At 39.4% G+C, this 13296-nt stretch overlaps 1 protein-coding gene across 1 annotated transcript in view; it reads right to left on the bottom strand.

Annotated features, from left to right (window-relative positions):
- LOC104927329 (nidogen-1) overlaps positions 1 to 13132 on the bottom strand; it is a 32892-nt gene extending 19760 nt beyond the window's left edge. Inside the window, exons 1-3 of the mRNA XM_019267372.2 lie at positions 12762 to 13132; positions 1352 to 1654; positions 92 to 321 (exon numbers count right to left, since the gene is read on the bottom strand). Coding sequence (XP_019122917.2) covers positions 92 to 321; positions 1352 to 1654; positions 12762 to 12968 — 740 coding nt within the window. The 5' untranslated portion in view covers positions 12969 to 13132. The remainder of the gene's footprint in view (positions 1 to 91; positions 322 to 1351; positions 1655 to 12761) is intronic.
- Between the last annotated feature and the right edge of the window lie 164 nt (positions 13133 to 13296).

The raw sequence follows: 13296 nt of genomic DNA, 5'->3' as shown, positions 1-13296 counted from the left end.
TAGATGTATCAAATCATCTTTTTGTGCATCTTATATTTTCAAGTACAAAACAAACATCGCCAGTTGTAAAACAATAATATCAGATTCGTACTCAGTAAGTTCCCTGACGGAGGTCTCTTCATCTGTGGTGGTGCGGAAGTGTGTCCCCTGTTTGCTGCTCCAAAACCAGCCTTCTACAATGCCTTCATTGAAGCCACCCTCTAGGAGCTTAGTCTCTCCCCCTACAGACGTGGAGAAAAACTGTAGGCCGTCTCTGGGGTACAAGAGGATTGCACACGAGGACGAGTCCATGGAGGCTACAACGAGCTGGAAAGTGTTTCTCTGAAAGTACAAAAGAGAGCATGACTTAGTTTTTGTTCAGAGATTTTCTATGCTGACTGGTAGTGATTGGGAGTTATACTGTTGGATCCAGTCAGACCAGCATTTATAACTGAAAAAATTCAGACCAAAATCAATTAATTTTTCACTGTAATGAGTGGATTTGCTCGCAGAGGTGAAATTAATTTGTGCTGTGATGTACAAATTAAGCCTTTCGAAATACACGTTACATTAGCTGCCAATGTCCAGTAAATACCTCTAAACTATAGGCTGGCTGCTTGTTCAAGCTGAATATTTCTACACATGTAATATTGAAAAGGATGAAACGTGTGCTTGTGGAGAATTTGAAATTGGTTAAAAGCTTCAACTAAGCTGTGCTTAGTAACTAAAGTAATGTAAATAATTTGTATAATTATTTTTTTTTTGAATGAGAAATAATACCTAATTGATTACATGTTGGAATTCATTTTATTCATCGTATTTCATGAGGTTCCAGAGCCTGAACAATGCATGATTACACAGATTAAAGAAAACCAGCTGTGCTTTGGTTCTAGAAGACCAGAACAACACACCATACTATATATAATATATGAACCAAAATCTGGCAAGCAGCAGAACATGGCTGCACATGTTTGAGAGGATCATTGACCAGCTGGAGAAATCACTGACATGAAGAGTCCAGGTCAGAGCGTGAAGGAAAGAGCTATAAACTACAGGGAAGGGACATGACCACCTGTAGGATACATAAATTATAATGAAAAGTGAGGTGCACTGAGGCAGAACAGTAATGGATGAGGCGAGGCATTCCCTCTGCAGAGTCCATTATACTGTACTTGGTATTTGCATTGTAAATTGTACATGTACTTGTAATTATCTTTTGCATGTTTGTGTATTCAAACTGATGTAGGCGTAATGAGCCTCTAACATTAAGATCAAAAGGCATGAAGAGAAATCATCACATACTGTAACCATGAAAATACTGATGCTCATCTCTGAGATATGAAACAAACCATCGACCCAACATGGTCCTCACCTTGGTGTCTAGTCTGTCTCCTCGTCCAGAGGTCCCCCGAGCAGCCATGTTCTCCCAGGTGACGATGAAGGTGTTTTTGGGCTCCACTCCATCGTCTCTGGGGAAAGCTTGTCTGATGTGCTTGGCGGCTCTACTCAGCACGTCCGGGCTGCTGTCCTGCCTGAAGTAGACCTTCCCCTGTCCATCACTGTTGTCCAGGTCTCCCATCAGGGCTACAATCATTTTGAAACTAGTGGGCATCTTCCCCAGGTACTGCTCCTCAGTTGGAGGGTCGGCGACAGCCACAAATCCATTAGTGTTAATCTGGAACAGAAGGCAGATGTTTTATTGGTCAATGATAGATCTGCTACATGTTTGCTTGTATGGAAGTGATTTTTAATTAAGAACTCATATAAACTTGCTTTACTTTTATTATGAGGTAGGATCTTATCATTCTGACTTTGTATATAATAATTATGACAATAATTGTTGGTTATTGTTAGAAGGATTTCCGTATGCTTCGGCTCGTCTTCCTGGGGTTATTATTAATTATAAATTTGTGTCTCATGACGAAGAGAAACTTTATCATGGTTATGAGATTACTTTCAGTAATTATGAGAAAAACACACTCTAAACATGTTTTGTCTTCCACAGTTTGGATTATGGTCTTGCTGGAAATAAGAAGTGTCCATGACCATGAAGAAAAGACAAAACAAAGAGGAAGAAGATAATCTAGATATGATTTTTTTTGAAAATGTGGCTGTTTGAGTGAGTACAGACAGGAGGACTGCTGTCCTGTTTCAGAGAGACCTCCAGTTAAAGCTCTAGTGAAGGTTCGGATCCTGGACCCTCCTACAGCCTGACGTCCCTCTGCAGCTCTGCTCGCTTTGTTGGCCCACAGGAATTCCTCACAATAACTTCCCATTCACTCAGAAGAAAAGGATCTTTTTAAACTCATTAACTCAAATCCGCCTCACACTGAATGGTAGCAAATGCCTCAGTTACTGTTTGAGAACAGGAACGCCATGAACTCTGTCTCAATGACAGCTGATTGTTTCTCAAAAATGTCTGCAACCATAAATCAGTTCAGTTCTCATGAAAAATAAATCATGTATGCAACCACAAGCACCAAGACTGGAGTTAGAGAACTGTGGAAAGGTGCTGCTATTTAAATTATCTAACAAGAATTAAAACAAGATTAAGAAAATAAAGGCTACAAAATGTTAAAGGTTGATCGAACAACTCTCAAGAACTGTTACAGTGACGTTTTGTGAGTGTAACAAAAGTAAACAGATTTAGTTTTCAGTTATATAATAACAGACAAATTGTCACATTTGAGAAGGAGCAATTGTAAAGAATTTTGCATGAAAGATCATCAGGTTAGTTTGCTGAGCTGGAGTACAAGCTAGCACAGTGGATAATCTCTACAGTCTGTACAGTGCAAAAAGGTAGTCTAGTCCTAACCCCACCCGCATTTTAGATGTTCATTCTTACACACAATTTTGTGTGCAACCACTCAAGTACTCCAATATTGAAATGACTTTAAATGCCAACCTATGCTGTTCAGGCTTAATGAAGTAAAGCCCTCTGGCCTGTTGGAGAACACAAAGGAGTTGATAATAATGTGACTGTAATCTCATTAATGTGAAAGGATGACTGTAGTGCAGAAACAGAGACTTCTTGTTCACATTCAGCCGACACCCACAACCTCTGCTTCAGTTTGTCTCTACAAAGGACACACAACAACACAAAGACAGTGAGATACTGTGGTGGAAAGTTGTTATCTAATCTCCTCCCTCGATAGGTCAGAACTCTTGATCTATCAAGGATAAGGGTTCCTACTAATACCTGGTATCTAAATGCACATCAACAGGCTGCTCAGAACCAGACTCGGCTTCCTGTACAGTAACAAACACTGCAAAGCACACCTGACGAGCTGACGATTCTCCCAATCAGGGATTAAAGTGACCTAATCTACAGGTTTACCAAAAATGTTCTCAATAAACTGGACATACTGCGATTAACTTTGTCACCAGCCCCTCAAAGCTGGGTTAGGGGCATATGACTGAATACAGTAACCAAGACCTTTATCATTTCAGCTGATAAGTACTCTCTGGTCCCCTCCACAAAAGGAGTACTGGTTGATATCCCTAACTATAAACCCTAATGGGGGACCACAGTACTTTTTTTTTGCCCCAGCATGAGGCCCTAGTGGATTCAATAATCAACACCTAGCCTGGGTTAGTCCAGCCATGGTTGATCATGTCATATTTTAACATTTAAGTTAACAAATAGAGCAATTAGTTCAAATGCGACAACAAAAGGCTCTGTTTGTGAAAATGACATTGTTAATGGGTTTAAAATGGCTGCTCAGTCATGATACTTGTAGTGAGTCAGTCAGTCTCTTGTATCAAATTTGTCTACAGTTAGACACCATCAGCAGGTAGAAGCATCTGTTTGACAGATGCTCATTAATATCCCATCAGTCAGTGCTGACCAAGGATCAGTCAGTGTACTCACATTGTACACTAACATGCTGTTGTGTATTATTCACAAAAGGGTTATAGGGCCGTGTTTCCCAGAACCTCACATAATCAGATGGTTAATATGTACCTGTGATCAGGAGGCCTCTCGCTCAACTGAAGACCTGAAGACCGTACAGATCATGAAATGACTAAATGTCACAAGAACCATCTGAAATCAGCTCATATCTGTTATAAAGCTTCACAACCTTTGTCCATTTATGCTGCAATTTTATACAAAAAGAAAAAAACTTATTTTACCACAGTTGTCTATCTTAACTGAGTAGAGATACTCATTTCTCCTGCGTACAGTTGACACTTCTGTCCTAAATTCAGTCAGATGAGAATCGTATATATTCCATAACTAATCCATAAGATCACAGACATAATAACTGAAGATGTGACTTTAGTCTTATAGCTGTTAGAGTTTTAAGTTAATCATCTTACTTTAGTCTTATAGCTGTTAGAGTTTTAAGTTAATCATCTTAAATCTGTTGGCCATTTATTTACTGGATGTTCTGTATGCATTTCAAAAATGTGCATTGGTCTGTCACTGAGTTGTTTCAGAGGTAGGCCACTGCGTAATCGTTATCATTTACACATGAGGTCAGCTGTGGCTGCGATGAGTGGAAGACATAACTACTGATGTTTGTCTTAGGCCTTCAACATATCAGCAGCTCCAGACATAAACTGTATATCTTACAGTCCTCCATCTTATCTCACCATGTACATTCAACCAAGAGGAGAGAAAACAGCTGTTCTGTACAGTGACATCCCATCATACAACTAAAACCTCCTCCAACTGTGGCCTTTAAGAGGTGAGAACATCATGAGATATGTTGCATATAGTCTTAATTATCTAACCAGATCATATTTGGGACAAAGAGCCAGTCACCTCATTTTAAGATGCTGTCAGGTCTCACATTAGTTCACCCAAACTGTCCAGGTATCTAAGACAGTTTAAATACAAAACTATCTGAAAACTAGTGTTATCTAGCCATGCACACTATTTTTAAAATATTATTATTGACACTACTATACTATGGCTGCTCCACTGCATCAAATAAAACATTTAAGAGGTCTTCAACCCTGTCAGCTGCATGGTGCTACTGGACATACTGTATATGATGTGCTACTTCCCACATTCACACTAGATATAAAGAGTACTGCAGATTAGTCTAATAGAGAAGTCCAACATATATCAGCATGGGCTGAATCTTTTTATACACGTTTAGTTGTGATCTGGACTTTTTAGCGCCTGAAGGATGAACTTGCCATAGATCTGATTCTCCACAGTCACAGGAGCTGAGGCTCATGGGTATTGCAGTATTTAGAGCCGTCCTGCAAGTTTAAATTCAAAGCGAAGGTTCGAACATAAACCTGAAGGACAATCCTGACAGACGGAGATTAACCCGAAACAGGAGGAAATCTGTCTGCCTGTGCAGAGGAGATGCAGGTACACCCTATATCATACAATCAATCACCACCAAAGAGTTCAAAGATCACAGTCTGGGTGCTCTGAAAGACTTTGAGATGAGGGACGACATGAAATAAGAGCCGAAGAGGAAAGCTGTTCTGCACGACTGCTTCTGTAAAGCCTGAAGGGTTTCAGCAGACACATCTTCAGGGGAGCTTTTGACCATAGAGACTTCCTCTAGAGAAACACATGAATGATAGAAGCATGTGGGTGAGAGGACAGCGACTCTGCAGTCTCAGCAGGTATTCAACTTCAGAGAAGATGCCTGCAGAGTTGAAGACACTCAAGCTTCATCACCAACAGGAAATCTTTTGTCTGAGCGACACAGACTAACAACACTCTCAAACCTTTCAGAACAGGCTCAGGTAGGAACTTTGTCTCTGAACTGAAAACTATTTTAGCAGTGTGGAAACTTCTCAGTGCTAGGATTCATCGAGACGCGGACATAGAAAATTCTGCATTGATGCAGTGACAGAACTCAAGTGGCTCCTACAACTGCTATCTCGCATAAGCGATTGTGTATGCAAGCATTTTAAAGTTGTATATTTTAATTCAAGAACATTCCTAACCTTCAAATGATTACAACAGTCACACCCTGACATCAGTAAGACCAAGTTTAACCCAACAAAGGTTACTGTGACAAAACTTCTAATCAAATACTCTCATTTTGTCTCATTCACAGTGGAAATGTGGCCACATAAAGTACTCAGAGACGTCAGTATACATGCTAAATCTGGATGATCTTTGAGTGTGCTGTTTATGGAAAAAATTTCATACAGGACCAATAAAGACAATGTATTTTTTATGAAACTGTCAGCCCAATGTAAACCTAATGATGTAATTTGTATTAATTGAATTAAATAATTAATTGAAGTTGAAGATGAAGTTTGTAGGTCTTAATAACATGAAAACATCTGTCTCTTTCTGATGTGGCCACAATAAGTTGTCGTTCAATGCAGATTACGGTGTACTTGTGTTTGTCATAATTTGCAACATGTTGGACACAGCAAACATACTGATGACTGTCTTCAGCAGAAACATGAGCACTGGTTGTTCTGCTCAAATGAAAGCAACCCACATTCATGTTCATTGTGAAACAGGAAGCAGTTATGGCATGACACTGTAAAAAGCTTCTGACTTTATTCTGCATAGTTCTATTTAAATAATGTAAAGGTTATGGCTTCATATTATATATTTTACTGTCAAAACTTAATGATGTAATTTGTATTAAAATTATTGGTTTAAAAAGTGAAAACAGTGTTTACATGTTTGACGTCTCTGCTGCATATTTGTGATACGTTCAGCAGTAAGGGACCGGTTGTTAGCACATGTAATAATACATGTACTGTTTGAGGACCTGCAGCAGTGAGATCCTCAGTGGAAACTGACATCACACATGTCCGACCCCTGAGATCATCATTATCAGTGTGAGAACAGCGGAGGGAGGAAACACACTGAGCGCTGCCATCTGGTTCTAGAGGACAGATGTATTGCATCTATACAATCCAGATGTGTCGACTCAACGAGTACGCTCCGCTTCCTGTCGAGGACTCAGCCTATGACTGGAGCAGCAGCAGCAGCTGGAGCTGAGCCAGATTTTATTTTACAATCCACATCTACAGTATTTTCAAACCTGATGTCACTTTGAATTTAAAAGAAAGCTTTAAGAGCTTCACTGCAGCAGTGATAATTACTGGGGAACCACAGACCAACAGGATGTTACCCGTTTTGGGGGGGTCAGTGGGGTAGTTAGAGACACATAAAAGTGGGGGGTGGGTAATTTATGGAGTGCAGACTCCCAGTGACCAATTAGAGCTTCACACTGTGGGAAAATACAGCAGAGAAGGCTAGACAAATGACAGCTGTAAGTCTGACATTTTATTCTGAAAGTCTTCATCATTACAAAGTCTCCATTCAAATTAACAGAACTTCAAATTCTGGTAAAGATCCTAAAAAAATTAGTGACTGAAATGTACAAAACTTCTGAAGGTAGTTGATAAGTTGTTAATCTAATTGGATCACAACTAAAGAATGACTTGATGTTTTGTAATCGTTTAGGAATTTTTCTCATAAATCCTGTGTGAGCTGAGATCGTTTATTTGTTGGTGGTTTTCAAACCCACCAACAAATCCCAAATGTGTATAAAATGACGCATCTAGAATATTCCCATCAGGCCACCAGTTGTAGGTCCTGCTATTGCCCTGATGTCTGATGTAAGCACCACCCATGTCCCATTTAAGATCCACCCATTCTGAGTACAGATATGGGCACAGTTAATTTATTAGTTTAATAGATACTACTGAAGTCTATTGCTGCCAAGCCAGAGTTATCTTATTATAAAATCAAACTGTTAGAATTATATAACAAGATAACTAATATTGTTATAACGTGATGTTATGAAAATTGAAGTTGAAGATGAAGATGAAGTTTGTAGGTCTTAATAACATAAAAAACATCTGTCTCTTTCTGATGTGGCCACAATAAGCTGTCGTACAATGCAGATTACGGTGTACTTGTGTTTGTTACACCCCACAATATGCAACATGTTGGACACAGCAAACATACTGATGACTGTCTTCAGCAGAAACATGGGCACTGGTTGTTCTGCTTAAATGAAAGCAACCCACATTCATGTTCATTGCAAAACAGGAAATAGTTATAGCATGACACTGTAAAAAGCTTCTGACTTTAATCTGCATAGTTCTATTTAAATAAATTTATAGGTTATGGCTTCATATTTTATCTTTTACTGTCAATAAATCCTGTGTGCAAATTCAAACCACCAATGCGTGAGTTCGTTTCTGTCTGACTTAATGTTAGTGGCTCTTAGGTCAAAGCTCATTTGTTCCTAAATATATAGTTTATTGTTTACTAATGAGTATTTTCAGTATTTACACAAACAGCTGCTCACAGTGGTTTTTATTCAAACAAACAGTAAGAAATGTGTTTGGGACTATTTGAATGTACAACATACTTGTTGTTTAGGGTTCAAAATGTAAAGCATTTTAGGCTGTATCAGAGTATTGCTGATACTGGTATCGATAAGAAACAACACCACTAGAAAAGTTGTCACGGAATCACAGATTTCAAAATAAAAGGGTTTATCCTCTCTGAAGTCTAATTGTGCACATATTATTTTATGACAATTTGCCCATTAGCATTGACTTTTTTTGTGTACAAGTGAGAAACATTGGCCAGAAGGTGTTATGGAAGCTGATGCTCCGTTTTTGTTGATTAGGGCTTAGTATGGAGTAGCAGGGCCACCAAACAACTGTCTGTAACAATTTCAACCAATTAACTGAAAGACAAACAAACAATATCGCAGCTTGTGGGGTAAAACCAATAGGACACCAAGCATCTATATACTTCCTGCCCTGTATGTGAACACAACCTGAGGGGGGACAATGTTTAACTGATTTATCCACCAACAACAAACTTAATTGAATGTCTGCTCAGAATTAAACAAGTTTGAGGTGACCGGAGAGAGACCTTCATGATGTACTTTAAACTTCCTGTGGAGACACTGACTGATCTGTGTGGTCTGAAGCTTGTTTTAACAGGCGGATGAAAAACAAATGGTGAAGTGACCGAAACAGAGAAGAAAAAACACTCTCTGTGTGGATCTATCAGAGTGTTGACGAGGTTCAGCAGCTTGTGCAAATTCTGAAAACAATTTAGTCAGAAAGTAGTAAAGTGATAATGATCCGTTACAGATGTTTTTACATCTAATGAGGCATCCTTAGTACAGCTGCATATGTGTCTCCTGATGAAGTCCAATATTCCCTCTCTTCTAGCTCTGATTTTTGTACATACCAACTCAAATCAAAATCAAATTAAATCAAATTTATTTGTATAGTCCAAAGTCACAAAGTACATTTGCCTCAGAGGGCTTTACAATCTGTACAGGGAGTACTACTCCTTCTCAGCGCTATGACAAGGCTGAGAGTGAACCAAAACAGTAAGCAGCTTTAGGGTCTGAATTCCTTCTAATAGCCAGTAGGGGGCGTCACTACTGGTTCAAAGGTTTTTCCATTCATTTGAGTGGGGGTCGTCTGCTTTGGCTCTGGGGGTGTAGCCCAACATCTCATTGCGGCCACCAATCAGACGAGGAGATCAGACAAACCCTCCACATTCAGCCTGAAATATCTCTGAAACTGAGGCTATCCAGATGGATTCATGGACTGAACGCTGATGTTGTACCTGTTGTGTTTTGGCTTTGTTTATTTTATGTACTTCCAAATCTGTGACTGGCTCACAATTTGCGCTGCAAAACAGAGACACGAAAAACTGGTTTGTGTCCGATGGTTTGAGAGAGAGATAGAGAGAGAAATGCTCTCTCTCTGTCTCTGTCGAGTGACTTAGACAGTGAATGAGAGTGAGGGAGCACGGGCATCAAGAAAGACAGATAAAAAGTTAAAGTTAAAGTTCCTCGTTGTTTCACAGCAGTTACATTCAGCACAAACAGACACACAGCCAGCAGCCCCCTCTCAGATTCTGGTACTGCATTGTCTCCTCAAATGTTTTCAGAGACATATTTTATTATACTGTTTAGCTGTAATCAAGAATGCTTGTAACCAGGCAAAACGTCATTTTTTCCTGCTTGAAAACAGTCAAAACAAGTGCAGACAATCTCGCAAGATGGCAACGTCCATAATACCAGACCCGAGGCTTCAAAACAGTTGTCCACAAACCAATGGGGGATGTCACGGTGGGTTTACACTTGGTATGAACAGACGGCAAACTTCAAACTTGCCAAGAATTGGTACATGGTCTGAGAATGGGACACAGCTTTAGTCTTTGGAGGGGCAGCAACATCCCCCAGGTGCTTCTATATTGCTAGACATAAAACTAGAAGAAGAGTAAGTTTCTATCTTCTGTTGAGCCAAGAGGATTTTATCTCCCATGATTCAAGTGTGCTCATATCATGGCCAGATTATCCTATAAGGGGCCGCTGGGCAAATCTTTGTTGCTGAGCCCCTATTGTCTGCCCACATCACCCCCCCTCCCAAACTCTATACGAGCCCTGTCACCTCCAGATGCACGGAGACCCAAAAAGCAGCCACTACTCCAGAGCTGCAATGTAACTACAAGTCCATAAGATTTAAGTGTGTCAATCAATTTGTAGATTATTTCATTAACTTAGGAATGTGTTTCTAAATTAATGAAGAGAACAGGGACCCTTCTACAAACAGAACCAAACCATTAGGTACTAGTACAAGACCCGCCTTAGTACATGTTGTTCTGTAGTAATACAAAATCACATTAAATCAAAACAGCTGACAATGAACCTGGAGCTGTTGGGGGCCTTCAGAGTCTGGGGCCCCAAGGCAGCCGCCCACATGTCTATTTGGTGAATCAAATTTGTTCCAAGATAAGTTTACACTTCATTATTTTATTTTTTTTTACGCATCAAAACAAAAACATCTTGAACTGAATTAAAAAAAGATTAAAAAATGACAAAAGGAAACAGCAGCAGCTGATGTGTTTCACACCAAGTGTAGATGCTCCGATCTGGATTAGCTGTCACATGACTTGAGGAATGCATTCACAGTGTGTGTGCGTGTGTGTGTGTGTGTGTGTCGGCTTGATGAAAGGCTTATCTCTGTTGGCTTTTAATTGACTCACATTCCAGCCGCTGTTCACATATTGAGAGAGAATCCAGCACCTCCAGCAGCAGCTCCACCTGTCTGCTCAAGTGCATTTACTCAAGTACTGTATTTAAATACAAATACGAGGTACTTGTACTTTACTTGGATCTTTCTACGTCTAATTCCACTACATGTCAAAGGGGAAATATTGTACTTTTTAATTTACTACATTTATCTTACAGCTTTGGTTGCTTTAAATAAAGATATTTAGAAATAAACATATGAAGAGTTTATAAAACATGATGTTGTTCATAAGCTGATTGCTGAAGTCATTTAAAAAAAAATTAATGCAAAAACAACAACGATGCTTCCAGATTTGCTGCTTTTCCTTTGAATGATTTGAATAATTTGAACGTATTTGTAATAATGTTGAGGTTTGGACTGTTTGCTGGACAAAATGAACAAACCAAACAATCATTAATTAATAGAGAAAATAACCAGCAGATTAATCCATCATGAAAATAATCATTAGTTGCAGTCTAATACAAAATCATTCAAAATGAGCTCCACCTATAACCAACAACCAACTACAACAGTAAAATCCTTTACTGCTTGCTTTAACTACGTTTACTGCTCATACTTACATGCTTTTTTTTTTTACAGTGAGGTATCAGTACTTTTACATAAGTAAATGATCTGCATATTTTCTCCACCACTGCTGTTTAAACACCAACACTTCAACGTGTCACCGCAAGGCCACAAATCAAACAGTCAGAGTCAGATACCGGCAGGACTGATGTGTATCTAAAACCAAAGCCGCAGCTCAAATTGCAGTGAAGACACACAGACAGAAAGACTCTTATTTTGCAAACAGTTAGAAAATGTGTGGAGGTGATAGACGACCTTATCAGGCGTCAACAAACAAACAAACAAACAAACAGAGAGAGCAGACAAAGTAACGAGATGATTCACTTATCAAACACACCAATCATGCATGTGCTTAAAATTAGCATTTGAAATAGGTGAATTACTGTTAAGTTAAGTTAAAGTGGCGGCCAAAAAATATAACAACTGAAAGACTGCAGTTTAAATGTTGACGTGTAAGTTTGAGCGTCAGCAGCATCAAATGAAACTGAAGTTGAAGTTCAAGCCCTGAAAGAATTTCTAATAAATGAGAGTAAAGAGATCCACTCCAAGTGTATAAATCAAAATATTATATCAGTTGAAGTGTAGGTGTAAGTAGAAGCTCTATAACCAAGTTATTCAAATGTCAAAATGTGAAAGAGGTTTAAGTGTCACTGAAAGCAGATGATGAACCTTATCATGTGTCGACTAACAGACAGAGAGAAGACAAAGTGACTAAAAGTGAAGATTGGATCAAGAGAGAATTTAACAAATTAATCAAGCCTGGATCAATCATCAGTAATAAAATGGGTTTTAATAATCATAAAAAATTAAATAATCAAAAAATACTCTTTTAACAAACTCTCATGGCAAACTCGCCTCAGATAAACACTGATTTAACTGAGCAGCAGTGTGGCACTTAAGTGATTATGAACTATGATATGAGATGTTTAGGAATATTTTTTGTGGCTTAGACTGAAAGAATCTTGTGCAGCTTCACAGAAATCAACATATTGTAAATCTTGAATTTCAGTCATTTTAACTTTGAAATGCTGATTTAATTCTAGCTGAAACGCAAATTGTGATTTAAGCTTTAACTGGAGTTAACTGGTTGGATTTTTGCTAAATTTTCAGTTCCTCTGTAACACTGATTCAACTTTGATGAATGAACTTCTTGGTGAAATCTCGATAAAAACAAAACCAGCTGATGTTAAACTCACATAAACTTTGTCGAAGCTTTCGCTGAAGAAGTACAGAGTTCCGACCAGAGGCAGCTCCGCGGTGGAGTCCGAGCCGGGCAGCAGCTGCTGGTCTCCGGCTTCTTCTCCGTACTCAAACAGCTCCTCCAGCTCCAGAGCCCGGCTCAAAACACTCAGGCTCAGCACGCACGACCAGAGCCAGAACCAGCTCCAGGACCCGGGACTCATCTTCTCTCTAAAGGTTCTCCAGACACAGTCAAGACCAGCGGTGTTCCCCAGTGAACAAAGCCGAGGAGGAAGCAAGGGCAGCGGGCGACGCGATCAGCCGATTCGGCGGCGCACAGGAGCGGACTGAAGGAGACGCGGGAGGGCGCGATGAATGGATGGATGGAGGAGCATGGAGGTGACAAGCTGGGGGGTAGTTCACTGACAACGACGGGACTTCCGGTCAACTTTTTTTTTCAAAATAAAGGTGTCTATAATAGAAGAAAAGTTAGTTTAAGTAGTAGCTACGAGTGATTTAGTAGTTTTAGAAAAGCTCTACAAAGTGGGCTTT

Source organism: Larimichthys crocea, chromosome X (assembly GCF_000972845.2).
Source record: "Larimichthys crocea isolate SSNF chromosome X, L_crocea_2.0, whole genome shotgun sequence".
NCBI lineage: Eukaryota > Metazoa > Chordata > Actinopteri > Sciaenidae > Larimichthys > Larimichthys crocea.
The sequence above is the reverse complement of the archived record's forward strand: the minus strand, read 5'-3'. Positions and strand labels throughout refer to the sequence as shown.